Source organism: Cygnus olor, chromosome 8, assembly GCF_009769625.2.
Source record: "Cygnus olor isolate bCygOlo1 chromosome 8, bCygOlo1.pri.v2, whole genome shotgun sequence".
Lineage (NCBI taxonomy): Eukaryota > Metazoa > Chordata > Aves > Anseriformes > Anatidae > Cygnus > Cygnus olor.
In genome coordinates, this window is record NC_049176.1 from 32744798 (window position 1) to 32770360 (window position 25563).

A 25563-nucleotide genomic window follows, 5' to 3' on the forward strand; every position below is an offset into this window, starting at 1 on the left:
TTGGAACTCTATATTCTACAGGAGTTTCATTGCATTATCGTTGCTACTGTTATTTTATTAACAGTATCTATTTTTTTATCAGCTCACAGTGCACCTTGCACTGTATTCAGAGCCAGTGCTGTGTATCACAATGGTTTTGATGACCATTCTCAGTGATTTGAAGGGACATCACGACAAAGTCACAGCAGGCCTCTTACATTAGTTTTCCAAAGCAAATGTTCAAGGTTAATAATTTACAGTGCAATGAAGTCAGTGACTGCTCACCAAATAAATAATCTAGGAGGGCATCAAACTTTAGTTATTGATTAGTAGAGGCACAGGGAATTACAGCTCCTGTGCCGTACGTTACAACTGCAGCTTATTGCTCCAGTCAAACAACAGTCCCAGCCCTGACCGAGAGGCATTCCTAACCTTTAACAAACCACTGAATCTTGCGCTGTTTCTGCTGGATACATAAACAAGAAAAGCTTGTTTGGCTTTCGGGCAGAACAAATCTAACTGTAACGCCAATGCACAAGCTGTCAACCACAAACAGCAAGTTCAATATCGCACAAGGCAGGGGCACCTGCAACAACACAATCTGTTTGGGAGACAAGACGGCTCTCACAAGGCCTTCCAACCAATATCTGCCATTCCCTCCATAAGGAAATTATTCAGCCACCATGAACTACAGCCTTCTTCCCAAAAAAGACTGTCAGGGTCTTTAAAGTTCATTAAGATCAGATTTGCCAAAGTGTTTTTTTTCTGCAGAACTGGAATTCAGGATTAAATCTTGGAAGCCAGGACTTTGTGAATCCTAGCTGGGAATGGCCTAATTGTCACACGTGCAATAAAAAGATGGTACAATTTCATCACTGACATTCAGGAAACAGACTGCCGCCTTTGTTACACTCTGCAGCATAAATGCTGATTTTGTTTGGTGACTCCAAGTTCAAGCTAAGCGAAGGAAATGCAGAAAATGACTATGACGTGTTTGCATTCCTCTCTCTTTGGGCCTCTCCTCTTCCTCTTAGCCACCACAAAAGGAGGGTCTTGCCGTGTTAGGATACAAGCTGTAACACTTGCAACTAGGCCTTAGATCACAACCCTTCTCCAGAGAAGGGAAACCGGGCACCTGAGCAAATGGGTCACTGACTGACCCAACAACTGCAAAGCCTTTGGACTTTACCCCCAGGCACAGCTTGGTGTCCAGTACTACTGCTTCTTTTATGAGAAACCATGCTAGAACACAACTACTGAAAAAAAAAAAAAAACCTCACTGAAATCAGCAGACAACTTGAAAGTTTAATGGGACTTTGGATTTTAACAATAATTAATCGCTTTATTTCAAGCCCACAAAACCCTTAAGCACATGTGCAGCTTTACTCAGGTGGTAACCAAGTAAGGGAGAGGTTGTGGTTGCTCCGAATCACACTGTATCTCTGCTCAAATATTTGCAGGACCACTTCAGCCCCAGTCATTTGGTCTCCCACTGAGACAAGGACACACAGGTCACACCTGCCTGGGTTTTTGTTTCAAAAGCTTTACACAACTTTCCCTACCCTTCTTCAGATCTGACCTACTTAATGGCCAAAGCACTGAGGATTCTTTGCCCAGATACTCAGTGAGAATGTTATAACTTATTTTATGAGTGCTTTGCCACAGGGGGATGGTCACCAAGCTCAGAGGCATCTGTAGGTCTAACAAGCAAATGAAAGTGAACTTGTTCTATTGGTACCCAAAAGCAGCTATGCTGCACTGGAAGCAGTGACTCACTCAACGCTCAGCCTGAGCCTGGTGCAGGATCCTTAGGAAGCGGAAAGCGCACAAATGTAAAGTCCTGGTGGCCATGCCCCTCCGCACAGCCTGGCTGTGAGCTGCTCTGCTGGAAAGGCCCTGCTGGGTCAGGAGGGCACAAGCCAAAGAGGTGCCAGCTGCAGGCCCCAGCAGCAAGGGAAGCCAGCGGCACCCTGGCTGTGCAGGGGGGCATGGCCAGCAGAATGAGGGAACAGTCTGTCACCATTACTTGGCCCTCACTAGACCCCACACGCGCTGCTGTGTCTGGTTTTGGACATTTGGAGGCCACTGGAACATTGGGAGCTAGAGCCCTTGCCATGGGAGGGGAGACTGAGGGAGCGGGAGCAGCCTGGAGCAGTGGCAGTTCTGAGGAGCCCCTTGCCAGGCCCTCAGGGAGCTGACAGAGAAGAGGGAGCCAGGCAGGCCCCCACTGCCATGCACAGTGGGAGGACAAGAGACAACAGATGCTGGTAGAAACACGAGAGGTGCAGGCAGGGTCTGATGGAGAAGCTTTTCCTCGTGAGGATAGTCACAGGGTTGAGAAGTCGCCCACTGGGAGTGCAGTTTCCATCCTTGAGGTTTCCAGGATCAGTCTGTATAAAGTGACCTGGCTCGGTCTCACTGCGCACAGGGGACTGGACTACAAACCTCATGCAGTCTTCTCCACTGTGCATTATTTTTTGACCCTATGATTCATTTGGCAGTTATACTAGGCTGGCATAGCTTTACACTTTCTGTAAAGAAACTGCTTTACACCCAGTCTGTGAGGAGCATAGGGAAAACCCACGTGTTGGATGAAGTGGTTTGCTTCATCCACTTCAGCAAGCTCTCTGTAAGTCATGGCTGGGCAACTTTCACTGCTTTCAGTGTCAGATGCAGACTGGAGGTATTCCTTGACATAGTTGTGAACAGAACACAATCAGCCACAACACTGTTGTTTCCCAAGAGACGAATTAAGAACAGACGCCTTCCAGACTGCAGAAGTGCCATTTGCAGTAACTAGAGTGAAACAATCTTCCAAGAATAAGATTCTAAGTATTTTGTTAATACTTAATTAATCGTATATATTCTATACGGTTCTTTATAAAAGGGTTTTTCACATATACCAGCTTTTTCAAAGGATTTTAAATAATTAAATTATGCTACAAGTTCCAATCCTGAACACAACTAGACATGGAAAAGGCCACTAAAAGACTCCTGTTGTGCAATAAACTGTTGCATGGCCTTGAGCAAGTTACATTATGATTTCTTTATTCAGAACATTGTCCGCTGAAACAGAATGTCTCAAATCCTGCTGTGGATATGGAAATCTGCAGAGGTCCTCAATCACAAATATCGAGGAGCTCACATCAACTTGGGGAACTCTGGAAATTCAGAAACCTCCAGAGCTGGGTCAGACAAAGAGGAAGGCGCAGAGCCAGGGGCCACTCAGGCCCCGGGATTACAGAGCTCGCCTCCGCGCAGGCTGCTCGAGGTCGGTCCGAGGCATGCATCACAGCAGCCAGACTCCTCACAAGCATCCAAACCACTGCTTTGTCCACATTGGAGCGCAAGAAAATACCTTTAGGTCTTTCGGGTCGTTTGCAGCACTTAAAGTCATTGCTCTTACAAAGCCGAAAATGCACATAATCATTAAGAAAGAGTCGCCTACCAATTCAGACCCTTCAGGTAAGCTGTCCCGCTGCCCGAGGTAGCAGGGGAACGAGTACATCTGCACGGTGACTCCTGCAACAGATTCCCACCCGGCTCCTCGTCTCCCCCGGCAAAGCAGCCCAGTCGGGCCGCCCCAGTGCCGAGCCCGGCCGCGCTTCACCGCGGAAAAACCGAGGGGAGCCGGAACATCGCGGGGCGCGGAGGGGAAGGGTCGGCACGGGACGAGGCGGGGCGGCACGGGACCGGCGGCTCCGCGGCTCCAGCCGGCGCCTCAGGCCTCGCCGCGCCGCCGCCGGGATCCCCGCCGAGCCCCCCGGCCACGCGCCCGCCGCCCCACTCACCCCGGCCGCGGGTCGCTCATGGCCGCGCCGGGCGGCGGCGCCCAGGGGCAGCGCTCGGGGTCCGCGCAGCGCGGCCGGGCGGGGGCCTCGCGCTGCCGCCGCGTCCCGCGCCGTTGCCAGGGCACGGCCACGCGGTGACGCCGCTGGGCGGGTCCGGGGCTCCCCGCGGGCGGGGAGCGGGCGCTGCGGCGTTCGGGGGGCGCGGCACGGCACTGCCTGGCACGGCATTGCTTGGCACGGCGCGGCAAGGCACTGCTTGGCACGGCACCGCACAGCGCGGCGCGGCACGGCCCGAGCACCCTTCCCCCGCTTCCAGGACAAATAGCAAGCCCCGAGGCACGCACGTTTGCGAGCTCTGCGCTTGCTAGAATAAGCGAGATGCGATTCCCCGCCCCCCCCAAGTGCTGCACTTCCCCTCTTCCAGCAGAGGCACAGCCCCCGGCAGCACCCCTGTGAAAGGCCTTCTGCTGTCCTCAGGCCTTCTGGGCTTCATTCGGACTTGTCTTCCGTAAAGGAAGCGCACACCAAGAACGTCAACATCCCCCTGAGTTTTGTGTTTGCTGCCCCTCCATTATGTCCCGTGACCGTATGGATGGGGTAGCACAGATCACATACACCTAAAAGATTAGGGAGAAATGTGACTAATGAGGGCTCTAACAAATTTAACTGCAGCAGCTGAAAAAGTTGTCTAGCCGAGATGATTGTCCCTTCACTGCTCATTAGTGTCTCTCTGACAGCGAACACAGCCTGGAACAGCCATGAACAGCTCCCACTTGCAGACCATAATGAAAGTGAACTTGCACTAATACACAATAGTCCTAATATGAATTACTGTAACTGAGTCATGGGCAAATTTAGGTTCCTCTAGGGAACCTGCTTTGGCAGGGAGGTTGGACCCAATGATCTCTTGAGGTCCCTTCCAACCCCTACAATTCTGTGATTCTATGATTCTTTGAAATTTGTTCCCCCCACCCTTGGTATGACAGAGGTGACAATGTCTTACACACCAGCTGGAGCCCAAAATTACTTTTGCAACAATACCAGCAATAAAATTCTGGTCTCTCAAATATGTATCTCCTGCACTTATACTGAAAGCACTCACTACAGCTTTCTTCCTCCCTCCTGCATTTTGTGTTCAGTGCTATGCCACTATTTTTATTCAATTTTTTCCAATATTAAAACACCCCTTTCCATTTGTGCAAAACATCAAAAATGCACAATAGAATTGTTATTCTACATTTCTTCACAAAACAGTCTGTTATGTTTTCTTACTTTGCTATGTTACCTTTGTACAGAGAAGCCAGCAGTGTAATAACAATAGTAGAGCTACCCTGACACCTTGTGGTGAGCAACCCCACAGCAGACACTGCTCAGGACAACTCCGCTCTGAAATTTCATCTCTTAACACTATCTATCTATAATACAGAAACTGCACTAAGCAAGAAAGGGATAATTGTAAATCATAAACCTCTCATGTAACACCCCCTGACCAAAGGTCAAGCTAAAGAGTATTTAAAAGCATACAATATAAGTAAAAACAGGGAGGAAAAAGGAAAAAAATCTGGAAGAAAAAAAATTATTCAGTTCTTTTCTACTGCAGCTAGATATGTAGTTACAATTAATCATTTCTTTAAGGCCTTACTCCAAATAACACAGGTACATGACTTAACACTCTCGCCCATCAGTCACCCCTCCAGTATCAGTTTCCCCCAAACATCCTCACCATGCTTAAGCCACACTGGGTCGAATCTCACCCTCCCTGGCAGCTGTCATCAGGGGTGTCCCTGCCAATGGGTGGGCTGTCAGTGTGCAGGCAGCTGACGGAGAGTCTGAGTCCACACCAAGAAGAGGTGGCTCCTTTCATGTAGACTTTGCTGAGTCCGTTCAAACCAGTTAAACATGAATCTGGTGCTGTTGATGAGCTCTGCTCAGCTCATGTTTCAGGTAGTTGCTAGCACATATTATTGTCTTCGAGTTTGTATAACACTTGCATTTTTTTCATTCCCTTTATCTGTGTGGTCTTACAATAGTGGTCCACTAAGCATTAAAACAAAATGTTAAGATCTGAGGAAGAGGCTTAAAGAGACAGATTGTGGGCCCCTCTCTTACCTTAATACTTTAACAATGGATTACAAACATGGAGGAGAAATCCAGACACTTCAAAAGATTTTGCAAAAGAAATGGCTACCCAGCCATTTCCCATCAATAAATCAGCCACTTCTGCCAATATGATCAGTTGAAAAGTAGCAAATATTAGCATACAGCTTCAGGGTTACCATCCCTTTGGATTAACTGTGACACTTTCACCTCAAATACTAAGTCAGGTACTCGAAGGACGAAACTGCCTCTGCTTTCAAATAGTTCATATTTGATTCATCTTTTGAGATGGTAAATGAACCATTTTGATAATAAAAGCTTTGATTCCAAGTAAATTCTGTGACAAAGGATGAACAAAACATTAGCTAAAGAATTTACAGTCCTAGTTACATGCATATAGTAAGCTACATATATTTGTCTATCTGCTTAAAAAGCAGGCTTCATTTTGCACTACTTATAGCTTCCCTGTAAAGAGGATGATCTCAAATTCCAGTTTAGATACCAGTTTCCCTATCACTAGGTTTCCATCAGAAGGCCACATCAGCAGAGAAAAGTTATTATTTCCACATCAGCCAAAAAAGTTACAAAAATTAAAGTATGCCCAACTCAATTTCTTAGAAAAAGAAAATGGATTAATGAATCAATGTAATTAATTAATGTAAGCTAGCATTTACTGTTCCTCTCAAACCTGATCAAAAGTATATTTTATAAAATATATTCAATGAATCATACAAGCAAAGGTGCAGTTAGAACAGCTAGAAAATAAATGGAGGAAGACTTTATGGAAGGAGCACCATCTTTCCTCGAGCACCACTGCTATGAATAATGTCTTCATGAGCCTTAACCACTTTCTCCAGTGGATATTCGGAGCCTACAATTGGTTTCAGCCAGCCAGCTTCTATGCCATCAAGAAGTGCTGTTGCACATTCATGCCTCTCTTCCTACATAAAACAAAAGACAGCATTTACCACAAGGTGTTTACATTTTAGAAAAGTATTAATAATTTCTGCAAGTTTTAAACCAAATTTTACAACCCAAGAATATTTTATGATGTTCTGAGATGAAATCAAAATATAAAAGAACAAATAAACAAGTTCCTTCCAGAAAAATTATGCTTTCTTCACCCCTTTTAAAATAGACAAACTATTTCAACTGGAAATACAGAGGTACTGGAATAGGTCGATAGAACATTCTTTAAAAGAAAAATGTTATTTTCATACCTCAGTTGCAAGGAACAGACCAACTCCTATTATGCTAGATTCTTTACTCATAGTGTCTCTTGGATTTATCTCAATGGTACCTCTACAACCCACGACCTGTTACAATGAAGTTAAAAGATAATTTAAGATATAACTGTTGAATTGCACTGCTAAATACGCAAAACTCAAGTCAGTGAGTTTTATATACCTACCATCACCCTTCCTGCACAGGACAACAAATGCAAGTCAGTAGCAAGATTGATGTTGGAGAGCATTTCTATTATTATATCGACTCCTTGCATTTTCGTGTATTCCTATGCAAAATACAATAACATGTTATTAAAGTCACTCTAACTACTGCTTTGGTGCTGTTGCATATTTCATATGCTACTGATAACATATATTTTACAGTTTATTATTTAATTTTTTATGTACAGGCTTTGTAGTAAGGCTGAGTTAATAATTTTAACTTTAGCAAATTTTGATAAGCTGAATTATGATAAATTATCATATTGGCATTTGCTGAAATGCGTAAGTTTTTAAATGCCATTGCCTGTGAAGAAAGCTCAGCTTTTCTGATTTGGAAAATCTTTTCTTTTTATAGAAATGAATCAGACAGTTCACTATTGCTCCTAAATAAATGTATTTTTAAAAGCTTCCATGAACAACTGTTTATATATTTTTGTAAAGTTAATAAGAAAAATAGGTGCTGCATCAGCTAGGCCTGATACATACATACCTTTATTTTATCAATGTAATTAGCTTCTCTGTGATTAAATACTTGGTGAGCACCATTTCTCAGAACAATATTCATGCCTTCCTCAGTTCCTGCTGTACCCAAAACCTTTAAACCACAAGCTCTGGCAATTTGACATGCTGCTATTCCCACCTGAATAAGAGGAAAAAGGAAAAAATTAAAAATGTTTTGCCTTTTCTTTCTTAGCATTTTGATATGTGATAAATAAAATTTATCAAATTTTATTTTATTTTTATTTGATTTATTTACATTTATTTGACTTAGAACTTAACCATTTAAAAAGTTGGCCTGATACTTTTTCATCTATAATAGGTAATCTGGATCTTAAGGATAACCCAATAGTCTTTGGTAAATGAAAATATGTTTCTGGAGACACAGTAAAATTTTGTGTTTTGTTGTATGGAAAAAGGTGGACTTTTTCCCAGTAGCAGATCATCAGATTTTAATTATATTAAAAAAAAAAAAAAAACACCATCAATTAAAATGCATTACAGCCAGACCGATTATCAGTGAAAAACTCAAAAGGAGGTACATTTTTAAGAATCATTATGGAAGACAGCATGACTTTACAGAAAAGATGCAGCACAAACTATCTTTTCTCTTCAGCATGTGATTCATCCCTATATGTGTATCTCACAACTTTTGTAAATGTTCCTTTAGCAAAGGATACAATTCCACAGAAAAACAGATTTGGACTATATGTTTCAGCAAACCAAAAATCAATATATCTTTTCAAGAAAGCAAGTAAAATATGTAACTATAGAAACCCTACATTTAGCTTACAGAAAAAAAAAAGAGGCTATGATGCTGAATGTCATTGCAGTATCTTAGAATGATATCAGAATTCTTCCCCGTATGAGACTGCCAAAATCACTTTTTTGCTGTCTACCAAATAATTCGTAAAACTGTCACTTTATAGCAGTTGTTTGGCTCATCAGTAGAAGCTGAACAAGAAGTGCAGAGTATGAGACATGAGTTAAATTCCTATGTTGTGTGGCAGAGATATAAATTTACCTTGTCATGTAAAACCAAGGAAAATTAGATGTGCAATTTCACATAGTATTCAGTCATCAATTTATATGTTCCAGTATCTCTCTGTGGGTAGGTAGCTGTTAGCTAGTAGTAAAAATATCCCAGAAATGCATAGTTGCTACATAACAGTGATTACTTCTCAGAGAACTGAAAACATCTTGTATGTATTTTAAAATTACAGCTTTTTATTATTAGCTTCATCTGAAGAAGACTGATTATACAGCTCCTGGATCAACTTCCAACTGCAGCAATGTGTTTATTATGTGACTTCTTTATTAGGGGCCTTATGCAATCACTCATGCAGTTTCATTGTTGTTAGGGATAACAGGGCTTTTGCTTTAAGAAAAAAGTATCCTAAAGTGTCTGAAAGAAAAACCTATTTTATTAATCAATTTATTTATACAAATGTGACCGTAAATCAGACAGAAGCAGATAGAAGGACAGAAAACAGTATTTTCTATAACCTGCGTTCTCAAAATACTTACACCCCCACTTGCACCATGCACTAAAACACTTTCTCCTGCTTTGGCATGGCCTCTGAAAGGAAACAAAAACAAACAAACAAACAAAAAAAAAACGGACATTACAATTATGATACATAATCATTAAATATCAGAGTGCATATACTGACATTAAATATTATCTTTTACACATAATTACTTCCAGTTTATGTTATGACTAAACAGGTATAATCAGACTCTGGAAAACAAGGAGACAAAATAAACCTTTTAATTTATGAATTTAAGTAACATACAGTTACGTCAACATGCAACTAGCAGCACGTAACAGTCTGATACTGAACCCCAATTCACGATCTTCACCTGCTAAAAAATTTAAAATAAACCACACTAGTTTTAACCATTTGTTCTATTACACCAAACCAGACTTTCAATTCTAAGTTCTCATCTAGCTGACATGGAAGTCTGGCTTTTACTCATTATACAGTCCTGCAAACAGGCCTATATAGAGAGTCTCTCTACCAGAGAGGCTCATAAAGAAAAGAGATGATTCTGCTCTACAGCGCATTGTCAGGTTAATTAAGAATTAGAACTATTCCTGGTTTTCCTCCCTAGCTAGAACACCAGTGAGCACTGAAAAAGAGTTGCACATTTTATTATGTGATACATACTGAAGAAGCCTTTCCACGTCTGTTCTCTTAAGAAGAAACACTTAACAGGAAAATACAGTCACTAGCTTCTAGGTAATAATCATCTGACAATTCTCTCAGTATAACAAATTTAACTTAAGTCTTTTAAACATTTTGCACTCATTAGCTTCTCCATCCCCCCATTTTACAGCACAATGAAAACATGGGCTTCAGTATTTTAAACGTTCAAAAGTAAAACGCAGAAGCTTAGATTTGGCAACTTACTTTTGGAAAAGAGCACGATAAGCAGTGAAGTAGGGTATTCCAATTGCTGCTCCTTGCTTGAAGTCCAATTTATCCGACAAAGGAAAGACTCGATTAGCTGCAGCAACTGCATAATCTGCATAACCTCCAGAGATCGCATCAATGCTAAAAACCTTGTCTCCTTTCTAGAAAGCAGGGAAAGGAAATAGAGAAATTAATAATTTGTCTTACTTCTTTCTGTAATAAACATTAAGAACCAGTTTGGTCTATTTCTAACAGCTCTCCCGTTAAAAATGAACTGTTATCTTTGCCAAAGAGAAGATTTTTATAAATGCTAATGCATACAATCAATGTAACAGCAACCATATAATTTCATATACTTAGATTTGTGTCATAATTACTGCTCTACAGTGCTCTACAGTGTAACACACAAACCTACTGTCTCGTTAATATTAACCTTAATAAATTTGAACATCAAAGAATTCCATCCACAGATTCCAAATGAAAAAAAAAGTTTTACAAACACAAAAGAAAGGTTTCTTAATTATTTTTGTTTAAAAGTGGAAAAAAGATACACTCTTAATATACCCTAAAGTAAGTAAATACTGCAGCTGTTCTTCAGCAGCGAATACTCAAGCCATCAATTCACTAGGTTATGCAGGAAACAGACCACCTAACACTGTACTTTACATGTGTGCTTAGGTGCTTCAGTCCTGCTGGTGGACTGGAACGCCAGCTGCTGGGGTCCGGGTAGGTGTCCCACCCAGTATGTATCTGCTCGCAGAACATCATCATCATCCATTAAATTTCACAGTTACTGAGGTCTGATTTTTCTACTATTTGCGTGTCAACTGCCATAAATACACAGCATGCAGACTACTCTCTCTTTTATTCAAGCAATGAGCATCATGATTTCCATAAGAAACAAAAAGCAAACATAGCAGATACAGCAAGCTACTGATAAGAAAACATGAATAAACATGATTCTTCCCTCTGGATAACCAAATCTCTCGCCTCTCCCACAACAGTTACACAAATTTGAAGTTGGGAAATTCCAAAACGATTTTAACAGTAATTTATACATTTGTCTGAGACCAACAGTCTACGGTAACTTGAAAGGAAGAACAGATGTAAAAACTATGTAAATTTCATAGGTATCTTTTAGCAAAATGACAATTGCCTTCTCTTTTCCAAAATATCCTCCCCCCCTAAGAAAACCTAAGTAAAATTACTAGACTGTATTTGACCTGTCTTAACAACAATATATGTAATTTATGCTGTTTTTTCTTTTTTTGGTCAGCAAATAAGAGCTATTTTCATTTCCCCAAAAGCTATACAGAATTATTTAAGTTCTGCATGGAATTACCAAATAAGAAGCATACAATTTCAAATATTTCTGTGATGCCATAGAAGTACTTCTGAACCACAACTTTTGTACACTTGATATCATTGCTTTAAGCAGACAAACTGAAGTGCCTTGTCCGAGACCTTGTAACTCTTGGAGGTTCACAGCAGCCTAAAAAACTTCCCCACAATTCAGTCTGCAGACACTAAATTGCCAGTATGATCCTGCTGCAAGCTTTTACCAGTCAATGAAACTGATTTTCTCCCCCCAAAATAGATTAAATTATTATAAGCAATAAAACAGAAACAATAATAAAGCAATCACACAGAGAGGATTCAATAAGCAGTAATGAATTAAAAACCAATGTATAAATACCTTGAATGCTGTCACATGTTCCCCAACACTTTCGATCACACCAGACACATCAGAGCCAGGAGTATAAGGTAAAGCTGGTTTTCTAGCGTAATTCCCAGAACGAATATATGTCTCAACAGGATTTACCCCACAGGCATGGACTTTAATTAATACCTAAAAGAAAGTAACTTTGTTAAACAATAATTTAAAAGGTTTAAAGTTTTGAATTCACAGCACAGTATCACAGCATTTTAACTAAACTCTTACAGTCAGCAAAAAAACAACATTGAACTGAACTAAATCAGCACTGAACTAAAGCTATTTTCAGGCAATCCTTTATGTGGAATGTGTACAGCAGTACATAGAACAGTTTAAAAAACAAACATCTGCTAAATATGATGTCTTGGACAGTATGAACAGGCTGATCAGCAAGTACAAACTCAGGATGAAAAGCGTTGCTTTGCATACTTCACCATTTACACTCTGAGTGTAGCTATTCAGGCCATACAACTCATATACCTGATTTTCTTTTGGGACAGGAATTAAAACATCTGACTGGAGTTTAAGCACTTCAGGGCCACCAAATTCAAACACTCTGACAGCTCTCATTACATTTCTTGTGGTTGCCATAGCCATCAGAATATCTGGAAAAAAGACAGAAAACAACCTCCTCTCAAGCAACTGATTAAAACAAGCCTCACTCCTGATTTAAATTTTGCTTTTAAAAAAAAAATCTCCCCAAGAGGCAGAAAAATAACCCCACCATTTGCAGGACTTCATGGGTATTAAGAGTCACATGCAAATAATTTATCTGTAGAAGTATTTCTACAACAGCTTCTGTAAACATTGCACTGGCTATACCATATGCAGAGATGTGTGGTACTTTGGGGAAAAGCACTGTCAATGTAGTATTACCTTCTTGCACAATAAACCTTGAGTTGCTGAAGAAAAGCCTGTTGCACACTGGCTGACTGGCTAATCTAACCACGTAGCACTGCAGTCCCTGCTTCGCTTACTATCAAACTCATGTGCAAAAATGAACAAAAAAAAGCAAAACAAAAAAACCAACAGCTTTCAAAACTAAAAGATACCATAGAATATTAAAATAAGTCAGGAAAAAATAAAGTACAGATTCCAGTTCATAATTGCAGCTGGATTTGGATTTAGCCGCTGCAGCTGTATGCAGCAGAGATGATGGATCACAGCCCCGTGCATTGATGTAAGTGATGACAATTTATCAACATGTCAAGCTGGGACTATCCCAACTGCATCCATTCGTAAGCTATTAACTAACACCACAAGCAAAGCACTTCTGCTGCATGAAAAGTTGTATGGAAATCCTTCAGGAAGATGAACCATTCAGACAGGATCTTTACTGGGCACAGCAAATCCTCACGGGACTGCACAGAAGCATACGCGGTGCTGCAGGAGACCTACGGGTCGTCCTCTTGGTCAGCCTGGCCACGAGCTTAAGGACGGTAGCAAGACGCAGGCTTTCTGGCCACAGGCAGTTTGAGCTTTTAAACATACCTGACTTCACTGCTGTTTTTCTCTCCTAACGCAGACTGTAACGCTTCAAACGTTTGGTTACCTGTTCGAGCCGAGAGGACCAGCTACAGCTTCTCGCAGGGATGCACGCTACGAACAGTTCCCCTGGGAGGCGGCAACAACCCGCACCGCGCCGCGCCGCGAAGCGCCAGGTACGAGCGCGGCGACCGCCGGCCGCACCGCAGGCCTGGCCCAGGGGCGGCCCGGGGGACGCGGCACGGCGCGGCACGGCGCGGCACGGCGCGGCACCGCAGCGCAGCGCCGCGGGACGAGGAGAAGAGCCGGGCCCGGCTTCTCCGGCGGGTGGGCCCCGAGCCCCTCGGGCCCGGCCCCGCGACAACGGCCGGGTCTGGGCGGACGCCCCGCGGCGGAGGCCCCGCAGCCGCGCCCCCTTCCGGCCCCCGCCCCATCAGGCCCCGCTACATCAGGCCCCGCCCCGCCCCGCCGCCCTGCCCCCGCCCCACCTCCGCGCTCTCCGCCGCCTGCAGCGCCCGGCCCCGGCAGCCGCCGGCTGCCGCCGCGCGCTCCCGCCCCGCCGCCCGGGGCAGAGCGGAGGCCCGGGGACAAATGCCGGCCCCTCCCGCCGGCCGCGCACCTCCGCCGGCCCCGTCCCGCGGCGGCAGGCGGGACCCTGCTGCTCGGCGGCGGGGCGCGGCCGGGGGCGGGCGCTGTACCTCCGGGCGCGTACCTCCGCGGCCCCGCCCTCGCGCGAGGGAGGGAGGCTTGGCCCTTGCGGGCGCCCGTCGGCCGCCGCCCCCCGCCCCGCGCCATGGCGGCCTTCGGGCGGTGGAAGGCGCAGCGCTTGGCGCGCGCGGACGCCAGCCGTAAGGGCGCTCTGGACGAGCGCGCGGCGCCCGTGGTGCGGCTGCTGAACGGCCGGGCGCGGTTCTGCACCACCAGCTCCTGCGCGGGCCGCCTGGTGCTGGCGCAGGGCGGCGCCGCGGTGAGCGCCCGGCGGGCGCGGGGCGGGGGGGGGCCGCCGCGGGCGCGGGGAGGGGGCTGGGCGGGGGCGCCGCGGGAGGCCGCGCTTCGGGAGCCCGCCCGTGACCTGCTGTCCCCGGCAGGAGGACGCCGAGCGCCGCGGGGCGCCGAAGAAGGGCTGCGCGTGGCTGCTGGTGACGCACGAGCCGTGCCGCCGCGACGAGCTGGTGAGCGGGGCCGGGACGGGGCCGGAGCGGGGCCGGGCTCCAGCCGCGCCGTCTGCGCGCACCGGGGCTGCCGCCGCACAGCGAGCTTTCCTTCAGGCGCTCCGCTTCGCAGGCTCTCGGCGCCTGTTGTGAGGAGAGCGCTTTTACGCCGAGCTCCCCGCCGAGCTGTAACCGCAGCCGGTGCGGCCCCGCGGGAACGCCTTCCGCCCGCGGCGGCACGGGCAGGAGAGCAGCGATCTGCGGGGCTCGTGCAGCGGGTGACCTTCCCCCAGAGAGGAATTTCGTAGTCTAAGACAGGGATATTTCTTTTCAAAAAACGTCCCGTATTCAGAATAAGCATGATTGGTGCGTTGTTCTTCTTTTTTTTTCTAATAAGTATTCTTCCCTTCCTGAAAGGCTCCTTTTAGAATAACTGTGTTTTTCAGCTATTCCTTGTTTTTCCTGCTTCTTGGGTTGCCAGCGAGGTATCAACTGGAGATTAATTCTGGTTTAAATGCCTTCATCTCCAAAAGTAAAATAAGACATAATTTTTGTAGGATACTTGCTGGTATTTTTACGATGATGACTGAGTCATTAACAGCCAAGGCTGGGCTAAAGCAAAATAGCATGTGCCTTGTTAATACCAAATTGCTACAGGAAAATAGGTATTGGCCTAACAGAAGTTCCAGGGCAGCATCTGAGATGACGCTCACTCCACAGGTGCAGGATGATGTGGCCTTCATCCTGTTCTCCAACAGTCAGAGCCTGAAATCTGCGTTACAGCAGTAATTGTGAAGTGCATCCTTCAGAATGGGTTGGTTCTGGTTAACAAATATTTCCTGTTATCGTCGTTAACTTCCATAACCTGTGGCTATTTCTGCTTCATCGTTTTGGTCACCAGTTTAAGAAGCAACCAAAATTAATTCCTTTGCTTACATTAAAGGTGGACATGTTTAGGTTAGCATGCCAGTGAGTGAGTGTGTTCATTTCGTATGTAGTAGCTGCTTCATTAAAAATGGTCTTGAGCCCAGCTTGCTGTGAGAACAGCCTTCATTTATAAGCAGACACTTGAAAATAGTGTAACAGTGAATCTCTTACACAGCATTTTTAATTTAGTGTCTTAAAATCCCCTGAAATATAAAAAATATATTTTTTTTATTTTGCTTTCAGAATACTATGCTTTCTACGTGCGTTTCTTTCCATGGTCTGTCCCAAAATTGAAGCAGTTACAAGGCTCCAAATTCCTTCTCTCAAATCACAGCTTGCTCTGCCATATGCATACGTTTGCACACATGCATATAAAAAATTTCCTCGAAATATTCTTCTTCACTGGTATTTGTTTTAGCAGAACAGAACTTGCTGCTACTTCCATCGGTATATTTCAGGCTGAGTAGGACACAGTAGGATGTTGCTATTGACTTCTGTAAGAGATAATACTCTGATCTTTCCTGTTCCTTTAGCAGGTAAACTGGAATTTTTTAATGCGTGAATTGTAAGAAAAATGTCTTTGAATATTTTTTAAGCACCTTTGATAAAGGTTTGCCAGTCCAATATTTAGGAAATGAGAAGGGAAATCAGAATCATATACTCTGATTTGCTTTTCAGCTTTCAAAGTGTTTGACGTCACCATGTATGTTAATGAGCATGAGATGTTTATTTTATTTTTATCCCAGTATCCTCCCAGTACTTAGAGAAAAAGCATTATGTATTATTAAGGACCTCTTCACAAGGTTATTGACATGACACAAGCATAATCTCAGAATTACACAAGTGACATAAAATTGGTGTACTTTTTTTCCTTCACAGTTTACTGGTGAGAGTTTCAACCACCTTCAACTTTGGATTTTTGGATGTGTGTACAGCAGAACTGGGGTAGCCAGCATTTAGTACTTCAGGATATACACATGCAGAGTGTTCAATTCTACCAGGACCTATGCATACATAGTTTAGTCCACCTGTATGTATGGATGGACCTATAAAGTATGTCTTCAGCTGCTGTTTATTGCTGACAAACCTTTCAAAGTGTTAGTACAGGATACCTCACAAGTACTTGACTGTGAGTATACGGTTTCTCATGAGTGCATCATCGCTCATCCCTGTCTCATGAGCAGGTTTTGCCAAATGCAGGGGGCTATGTGCTGTTCTTGTCAGACTCTAACTTACCCAAGCTAGGAGCCATACAACATGGAAGTGAAAGTGTTTGCTGCAACACAGACATTTGCCCTTTCTAAAATAGGGGCCGTTTTCTGTGTTAGTAAATGTGCTGCCATGGTTTCATTAAACGATATCAGTCATTTTCTGCTTCATATCTCTATCAATTGCTCTTGTGGTTGAAAGAGGGATTTTCATTCTTGTGAGCTTTCTTACTTACCAGTGACAGATACTTTCTGTCATTTCATGATAGCAGTTAAATTTTGACTATTTAGACACTGGGTTGGAATTAGACGATCTTCAGGGTCCCTTCCAACGCAGACAATTCTATGATTCTGTAACATGAGGTACCTACTCTTGTTCCCACTAGGTATTCTCCCATGCACTTAAATGGGAGCAAGTCTGGGCCTCAAGGTTTGTAGAATTAATAGGGAACTACTGAAAGTAATTTTCTATTAATTAGAGTTTACAGAAAGTTAACTGTTTTAGAAGCAATAAGATGATTTAAAAAAAAAAAAAAAAGCTTTACCAAAAATGTTTTGTTCCATTAGTAAGCTTTTTGATGAAATAAGTATTGTAAGACAGCTGTGAGGTGGTGCTAACAAGCATTGATAATTTTAGCCAATATGGCTTTTGTAGCTATTCGTATTCTCACTGAAAACCTACCTCTAAAGTATCTGCTAAATTAATTAGCTTTTGCAGAGAAACAGAAACCCTTAAAAACACTCTCACTGGAATCACACACGCTGCTTACAGCTAATAATGCGTTCTCTGTTATAATACTTGTGGCAGAGACAAGTCTGTCTAGCTTGGCTTCCAACCACAGTAAATGCCAGTCATTTTGCTGAAGCAGGACACTGTTGCTCAGATGGCCAGAACTGAGTTTCAAACAAGGGAAAAAATCTGAAAAAGCAATGAACATGTTGATGTCAGGTCCTGGCCTGTGTTAAGGCCCACGAATGCCGGCTGCTGCGTGTAGTGGTACCCCCACTGGCACCAACACAGCCCAGACAGACGTGACACGGTGCGGGGGCCTCAGGGTGCACACAGCCGCCTTGTGCAGGGCCCTGCAGGGGAGCTGCACCGACTCTGCGTAGCCTTCTGGATAAGGAAGCTTTTTCACCACGCTCTCAAGCAGGGCATGTTCACCTCAGTGGAATGCTGTGTCAACACAACTGGTTTCCAGGTCCAAGCAAATGCTAAGTGAGTTAGCTTAGGTATTTCTGTACAACACGGCATTATGCACTGTTGGTCATTTCTGTTTCTCATCAGCTTTAGCACAGCCGTGGTTACTTGGCATTTTTTAAAATCTGGCACATGAATTACAACTTAGACATTCAGGAAGACCTGCTTTCAACTCAAAATAAGAACATTTACAGATGGGATGATGCATAAATACATTTACGTATTTTGCAATGTTTAAATGAAAAATGTGTTACTTCAGCAATTTTCTTTTATGTCATCATGCCTTAAAAAGCATGTGAATTTGATTATTTCCTGAAGATTTTATTGAATATTTTTGTCTTACAGAAAAGATGACAGGCTAGATGAAACAAAAAAAAATACAGGAAAGTCATTGAAATTTCTCAGGTTAACGTAGCAAGCTTTTTAGCACTGTAAATTAAAGGAAGTGACGGTGAACAAGAGCCCTAAATACAAGCAGTACTTAGGATTAAATCATAAAATGTAGTAAGTAATACAACTGCATCAAAGCAGTCTTTCTGAATGAAAAAAAAAAAAGTTGTATCAGCCCTTAAGGTTGTTCTACATAAAGATAGCATTGAAAAGTAGAGAAATTGTACTAATATGCTGTATAGAATGTCATATAGTTCTTTCCACACTTGCAAATCCAGAAAAAAAATGTTACTAGCATCTCATTCTTCTACCGGAACTTAGGTCTTAAGGTAACTTCTTGAATTGTTTAATTAAGTTTTGTGTTTTTTTTGTCGTGTGTTTATATCTCTAATTTCAACCCCTGAAATGTTTTTCTGTAACTCTTACACTGTAGGCTATGCATTATTGTTTAAACTAGGATTAAAATGTGATCAAATATGTTAGACCATAAATTCAATTGGCTGAAGCCCAGAAAGTTTTCTGAAGTTGAGAAATATATTTCAGAAAGTAAATGTTGTTGTTGGTAAAGAACAGTGTAACAAAACAAACACCTGACTTCTCAGGTTTCATCTGATTTCAGTTAAACAGTCCTCTTGCCATACTGTACTGACCGTATCAATTCATTTGAATATACAAAGAAATAAACAGGGAAACACGTTAAAAGTTTTTGAAGTCTTATCTTACCATGAATTTCTGTTAAACCTAATCAGTTTAGCAAACAGAATTGTGGAAATCTGTGGAATTTTTGTGCATTATGAGCAATGAAAAATTGAAAGCAGCTGAAAGAACAAGATAGCTTGGATCTCATTTGCTACGTTTTTAATGTTTGCTTCATATGCTATTATTTTCATTGTTTTGGTACTAACAATACATATTTACAGTATTAATATAAATTCTTCATGTATTTTTCAGATGACAGCACTAGAAAAAGCCACTGGTGATGTTGTGTTCAAGTTTGAACCATTTGTTCTTCACGTGCTTTGTCGAGAGCTGCAAGATGCACAGCTTCTGGTAAAATTACATCAAGTAACAATGTAACATTGTTGGTCTGTTATATGCCTTGCTAGAAAAGTAAAAGTATTGGCTCTTGAGTAAGTTTTAGCACTTGAAAACAGTCCCAGATGTGCTATATGTTTAACAACTATGGTAGTAAAAGCTGATGAAGAAAACACAGCTTTAAACTTAGGAGAGATTTTGCTGTACTTTTTAGAAAACAAAATTACTTAACTACAGTTTAATCTTCTTGTTTGAAGCAGGTTGGCTCGTAAAAAAAATTTTTAAGCAGTGAGCCTGGATTGCTTTTGCTGGCTGAAATTGATTTTTTTTAAAATGTTGTTTTGCTACTGGCCAAGCCATTTGGCTCCAGCGTTTCAACTAGTTGAGTAGCACCTTTGTCTTCTGCTTTTTCAGAGTGACTCTGGAGAGCAATGCATGACGGTTTTGTTCCTTCATTAATGGAGAAGAGAGTTGATTAGGTTCTTTTAAAGTACTGCTGCAGTTTTAACTATGAAAGTGTTGTATGATTGTCTGTATGGTTACCAGCTCTTCAAGATGCAATAGTAAAGTGCCAGGAGGGATGTTAATGGCCCATCTGGATTAATGGTTTAGGATTAGACAATCAATTGGCTGTGGTTCTTTTGAAAACCATCCATAAAAATTTGTGGCTCCTTGTGGGTTTGATCTTAAAACCATCTCAACGTAACTATTACTGCATTAATTCAGGGAAATTGTTTTGAATAAGTTCTTTTTTTTTTTTTTTTCCCAAAACTGAGTTTATAAATTGCGTTGCAATGCATCCCTAGTTATTTCTTGCTGTGAAAGTTTATATGACATGTTAACGACATTTATTTGTGCTGCAGCATTCAGTGGCTATTGATTCTGGGTTTAAGAACTCTGGTATTACCGTTGGCAGAGGAGGAAAAATTATGATGGTAAGGACTTACCTTCTTACCTGTAAAGAATATAAAAAATATTTCATTAATGTTAACCTCAAATATTTACAATTTAGACTGTGGCTCTTAATGTGAAGCACAGCTATCAAAGAGAAAGCTATTGCAAAGAAATAACATTGTTTTATTTGACAGCAAACTAACTGTGTGGATAAGTTTGGGGGTTTTGTTTGGTTGTTTTTTGTTTTGTTTTGTTTTCCTGTAATGAATTGCCCATATTACTTACACAACCTTCAAAAAAAAAAAAGTATTCTAGAGAAATCCTTCTGTGTGTTTTTAGGCTGTCCGGAGTACTCACTGCTTAGAAGTTCCATTGAGCCACATGGGGAAGTTGATGGTCTCTGAAGAATATATCGAATTTCTGATACACGTGGCTAATCGGAAAATGGAAGAAAACACAAGGAGGATTGACAGGTTTGTTAGATAATACTAATCCTATTCATGACATCTAATTCCAAAAGTGAAAAATGCATTGAGGGTGTTATTTAAGGGGGGAAAAGAAGTAAATAAACATACCCCAGATGTCTAAATTACAATTTCAGTTAGTTTTTTTTAGCTCAGAAGACTATAAACTATTGAAGCAAAAAACCTATAAACAACGAGTTTGCAGACTGTGTGTTACTGAGTAGAATTTAAGTGTGTTTTTTTTTCCTAATGATTACAGCAGCATTAGTTTTTCTAACTCAGTAACTGGTTCAGAAGTATTCAGAACGCACACTTTAATCCACTAAATGCTTTGTATAGTTTCCAAAACCAATGTGCTTCATGAAGGTGCTAGAAGGCTACACTCTAGGGGGTCTATATGTTTATTTCCAGACGAGGAACAGAATAGGCAGAAGAGCCAAAGAGCATGAAGATCAAAAGGATGCTGAGGAGACACCTATATGTAATAAGATCAGTTTCTTTTTATATGTCCATATGATCATCAGTGCCATCATTCATCAGATATGTGACCTGATAACATTTATGTTTTCTGTAAGATTAATTGGATCTTAATGGGACGTGAATATATTCACTAATAGACTTCTATTATTTGTAGCATTGTGGCATCACAGAGAAAAGTGGAACGACATACCCAAGGACACATGCTTGTATTTCTCATTTTTCTTCCAGAATTGGCTAGACCGTTTCAACATTAGTATTTTCTTAATGTGTTTTGATTGCATTCCAAAAGCATTCATTTCTCAGAGTAGTTTTGCAGATTCTGAGCAAACCAACAAAAATAACTACATGCTTGTCTTTCTAGATTCTACAAATGCTTACGGTTAGCTTTGGAGGCAGACAGTGCAAACAACTTGCCTTCTGAGGAGACGGAGAAGTATCACTCGGTGTACGTTCACAGAAGAAAGAGAAAGACCATTCAAGAACAAGATGTACACACCTCTCCAAAGGATCATAGTGAAGAATTAGAGCCTGAGGATGATCCAGATAGTAACCTTGGTATTTTTGCTGAAACCATGATGTAGACTAAGGCATTTGAAAGCAAATGGCAAACTGGATGATAATTACAATGTTCTTTATAAGAGACAGAAATTGCTCTAAGTAGTAACACTCCCATGGACATTACCAGAAAGAAAATTAATTAAACAGAATTGTGGACAGATGTAATGCCATAGAAGCACAGGAAACAAAACCTCAATGTTGTTTTTTTGGTTTTTTGTTGTTGTTGTTAATAGCATTGTTGAATTAACATTCTCTTACTGTGTTTGTCAGTTATCACAGAAGTAACTGGTTTGCTATAGCCTTTGGCCCTGTTCTTTATAGAAGCATTTCCCTTTCAATTGCTGGGTTTAGGCCTGCTGATTTTTTTTCATAGGAGAGACTCTAAAAACTTTGTTATCCTTGAAACTTTTTAGACGCTGTTGGAACTCAGAAAAGTGTGCAGCAATGTAGATGGCCCTTTCAGAAAACACAGCCACTCATTAGTCAGCTGAAGTACAGTACCCAGTCTGGAGGTTAGTACAGAAAAGAAAAACTTAAGTATGGCTGCATGCAGACTTCAGCCTTGTGCCTCCAGCATCCCGTCCTAACTATTGCACTGAGCAGCAAGGTTGGCATTGTTTTCCTGCACTTGCTCTTTCAGGCTCCAGCCCCACTGTGTTCACCTGTTCTGCTTCCCTTGGCCAGCAGCTATTGAGTGTTACTTTTCTTTGCATCTTTTAGCCAACTCTTTAAACTGTTATTTCATTAACTCACTTAGAAACATTTCTATCTGGTCAGCACCCAGCATCAGTCCAAACTGTTGGGCAAAAAGTCAACCAAGTATATGCGAACAGGCTTTCTTACCAGGGTATAAAATACTGGCATGCCTTAAATGTTACAGATGTTTGCACTGTTTAATCTGTATATATTCCTGTATTGTAGCTCTGAAAAAGTCAGTGCATACTGGAGTTTATTTTACAGAAAAATGATGAATTTGTAAATTTTAGCAACAATGTATTCTGAGCTGTTGTTTTTATGAGTGAGTGGTAACTAACACAGCCTCACAGGACCCTGACTGAAGGAAATGGTTTATTTGGTACAGTTAGGTGGTTGTCATTGTTTCCATTACATAAACCTACGTCTTGGGGACACTTTAATTCCACTGTAAAAAATTTGGCATGCAAGGTAGCAGTCAAAGGGAAAAGTAACTCGGGGCTTTAAATAGATTCTGGAAGACTGGTTAGACTGTGTCTGCAGTAGCAGGCTCTCCAAAACAAAACAAACAAACCAAAAAAGCTCATGCCTTTTGTGGAGTTTGTTAGCTTTGCTAACTTACACATTGAGCACTTTGACAGGGGCACGTGCATCCGTTTGGGGCATGGGAAAGCGAGAGACCAAGACATCTGTATGGGGAGAGTGTTGTCAGTCACACGAATGGAAATGGCCTGTGCTTGATGCTGACCTTAGCTGTTGGCTGCCTGCAAAGAATGAGCAATTGGAGACAGGCCTGTTCTCTTCCTCGGTGGAGGGGACAAGGCGCTGCTGACAGATTGTGAAGCTTAAAGTGAAGAAATGGTTGAACGTCAACTGCTGCCACGGCCGCGCCCGTGGGACGCGGGGGCACCGCGGGGCACCGTCAAAGGGGCGCTCCCGCAGCCTCTCTGCGGCCGCCGGCCCGGGGCCTGCCGCACTTGTGCGCAGGTGTCTCCGCCCGAGGCCCCACCGAAGCCCCTCGTCCTCCGCCTCCGCTACCCGGCGAGACCGGGACGCGCTCGGCCGCGGCCCAGCCGCGGGAGGGTCCGACAGACGGCACGGCTCGGCTCGGCACGGCTCTGTCCGGCCTGCAGTCTGCGCGGCGGCCCCTGCGTGCACCGTGGCGGGGGTGCGGGGGCTGTTGCAGAAGCTCGGTGCGGGCCGGCCGAGCCGCCGCCCGCAGCAGCCGCCCGAGCAGCGGCGCGAGCGACGCCAGCTGGGCCCGGCCGCGGGCCGTGTCCGCGCAGCACCGCGCTGCGCCCTTCGGCCGCTCGCTGCCCGCCGGCGGCGCGGGACCGCGGTGCGGGGCCGCGGGGCCGCGCCCGGCAGGAGCGGGCGCTCGGCGCCGCCTCGGTTCGCGTCGCGCCCCCCGAGTGGAAAAAGCCGGGCGCGACAGGCACGGCCCCTGCCCTCACGGTGCGCGCCAGCACGGGCGGGCTTTGCGGCCTTAGAACCACCGCCCGTGTCAGAACCCAGCGTGCGGTGCGAGCCCGCATCCCTCGTAAAAGCGATACCACATTCGGAAGGCTGCGGCTGCTTTGTTTAACAGTCGTAACCGAACTATTACCATCTCGTTCCTTCATACGTGTTAACTGCAATCACTGAAGACTGCTAGAGAGTCTTCATACTTTTAAAAATAAAAAGAAACAAGACGCTACAACAAGAAAAATAAGCAGTCGCGTGATTCTGAGCGAAGGATTAGGGAATCATTTTACTTAAATACTTAAAATCTTGGGCCGCTTTTACAAGGCTTTCCAGATTTTTTACGTTTCAGAAGGTGATGCCGCAGCCTGTGTTCCACAGCCCCTGCGCCCTGGCAGCAGAGCACCAGCACAACCCCTGCATGCACCACTGCCTTCGGCTTTACCTGCATGCCTGGGGACAACCACACTTTTCCAAGATTCACGAGTTCCTTTTGAGATTGGTTTTGTCATGCTCTTCTTTACTTCCGGCTGCTCTAACTAATTCTGTTATGCTTCTAAAGCAGTGTTCAGAGTCAGACTGCCTGCATCCAGGTGGATGGCAAGGGCACACATGACACCGGACAGCAGCCTTTAGCAAGGCAATTCAGGGGCTCTGGGAGAAGGAAGGAATTGCTGATAAGCAAACATTTTCCTAACATTGACAAATCTTTGCCATTTGTAAGTGTGCTTAGCTACTTAATTAATGAAAGGGTATTCTCAGCCCAAGCTTTTTATCTGCTTTTGCTTTCTTAAAATACCAGGTCATTTTTAATGACAATTTCATTCGCCTTGCATTAAATTGTTTCTGGGGAAGCAGACATACTCATTCACTCTAGTAACCGACTGTCTCGTCTCACCCCTAACGTTGAGCATCCATACCAGAAAAATCAATGGAAGTTGTCATTCCTCAAATCAGAGCGAAAGCTTTAGCCAGTTGTGCTCACAAATATACTGCATCCAGCAGGCACTTCAGCATGAAACTCACTTGACTGTGCCACCAAGACAACCGTATGTGCAAATCACAGAAGTCACCAGCACAAGTATTTGCTTGACACTGTGGCTTCTTCCTCTGAACCATAAGTGCCTTAAATCAGTTTACAAGAACGTAACAGAAACAGCATCAGATTGCAGTGGCAGACATTGTTTCCAAATGTGGTTAAAAATCTCATTACAAGACCGCTTATGAGTTCTCAATCACCACTCCTATGGATGCTTTACTTGAATTTGCCTGCGTCTGTGCATTTAACAACAAGCAATTACATAAAATTTAGTCTCATTTTTTAAAAATAGCTTTGTACTATTAAATACATCCTGCACTGGCGTCTTAGAAGGTCCTCAGTACTTCCGGTTACTGGAAATATGTGATTACTTCACTATATCTTGGCAATTTGATTTTACAAAATGCGATATTAAGGAAGATGTTTAAATCCTGCTCTACCAACAGCTGAATACAATACCACTGCAGTATGCTGTGCATTAAACAATTAACAAATAAATAACTTTGAAAGGGAATTTAAGAGTCTTTAAAAATAGATAATAATAATGTGCGTAGATTTTTTCAGCTGCCCACATAATTTGTTTATACCAAGAGAAAGTAAAGCGTGTTAGAAACACTGTGGTGTGACAACAGC

General features: G+C 43.1%; 3 protein-coding genes across 9 annotated transcripts in view; 1 reads left to right on the forward strand and 2 right to left on the reverse strand.

The window, feature by feature from the left end:
* The window catches only part of ERICH3 (glutamate rich 3), a 34682-nt gene extending 30823 nt beyond the window's left edge, over window positions 1–3859 (reverse strand). The window contains exon 1 of the mRNA XM_040565678.1: window positions 3771–3859. Coding sequence (XP_040421612.1) covers window positions 3771–3790 — 20 coding nt within the window. The 5' untranslated portion in view covers window positions 3791–3859. The remainder of the gene's footprint in view (window positions 1–3770) is intronic.
* Window positions 3860–6118: 2259 nt separating this feature from the next.
* Window positions 6119–14157, reverse strand: CRYZ (crystallin zeta). Of its 3 annotated transcripts, none has more exons than XM_040565403.1 (9): window positions 14049–14157; window positions 12425–12549; window positions 11927–12079; window positions 10228–10391; window positions 9341–9392; window positions 7806–7955; window positions 7279–7380; window positions 7088–7183; window positions 6119–6808 (listed from the first exon to the last, which is right to left on the reverse strand). In XM_040565403.1, exons 2-9 carry the CDS (start codon window positions 12539–12541, stop codon window positions 6647–6649), a joined length of 996 nt encoding a protein of 331 aa, XP_040421337.1. In that variant the 5' UTR covers window positions 12542–12549; window positions 14049–14157; the 3' UTR covers window positions 6119–6646. The 3 variants fall into 3 exon arrangements, with proteins under 3 accessions (XP_040421337.1, XP_040421338.1, XP_040421339.1); XM_040565404.1 differs by lacking the exon at window positions 14049–14157 and adding an exon at window positions 13497–13611; XM_040565405.1 differs by lacking the exon at window positions 14049–14157 and adding an exon at window positions 13436–13505.
* TYW3 (tRNA-yW synthesizing protein 3 homolog) lies at window positions 14151–22726 on the forward strand. Of its 5 annotated transcripts, XM_040565409.1 has the most exons (7): window positions 14152–14396; window positions 14518–14601; window positions 19258–19356; window positions 20205–20276; window positions 20575–20708; window positions 21334–21432; window positions 21541–22726. In XM_040565409.1, coding segments are annotated over exons 1-7 (663 nt in total). In that variant the 5' UTR covers window positions 14152–14222; the 3' UTR covers window positions 21542–22726. The 5 variants fall into 5 exon arrangements, with proteins under 5 accessions (XP_040421340.1, XP_040421343.1, XP_040421341.1 ...); XM_040565406.1 differs by lacking the exon at window positions 21334–21432 and having other exon boundaries at window positions 14151–14396; XM_040565407.1 differs by lacking the exons at window positions 20205–20276; window positions 21334–21432 and having other exon boundaries at window positions 14170–14396.
* Window positions 22727–25563: the final 2837 nt, after the last annotated feature.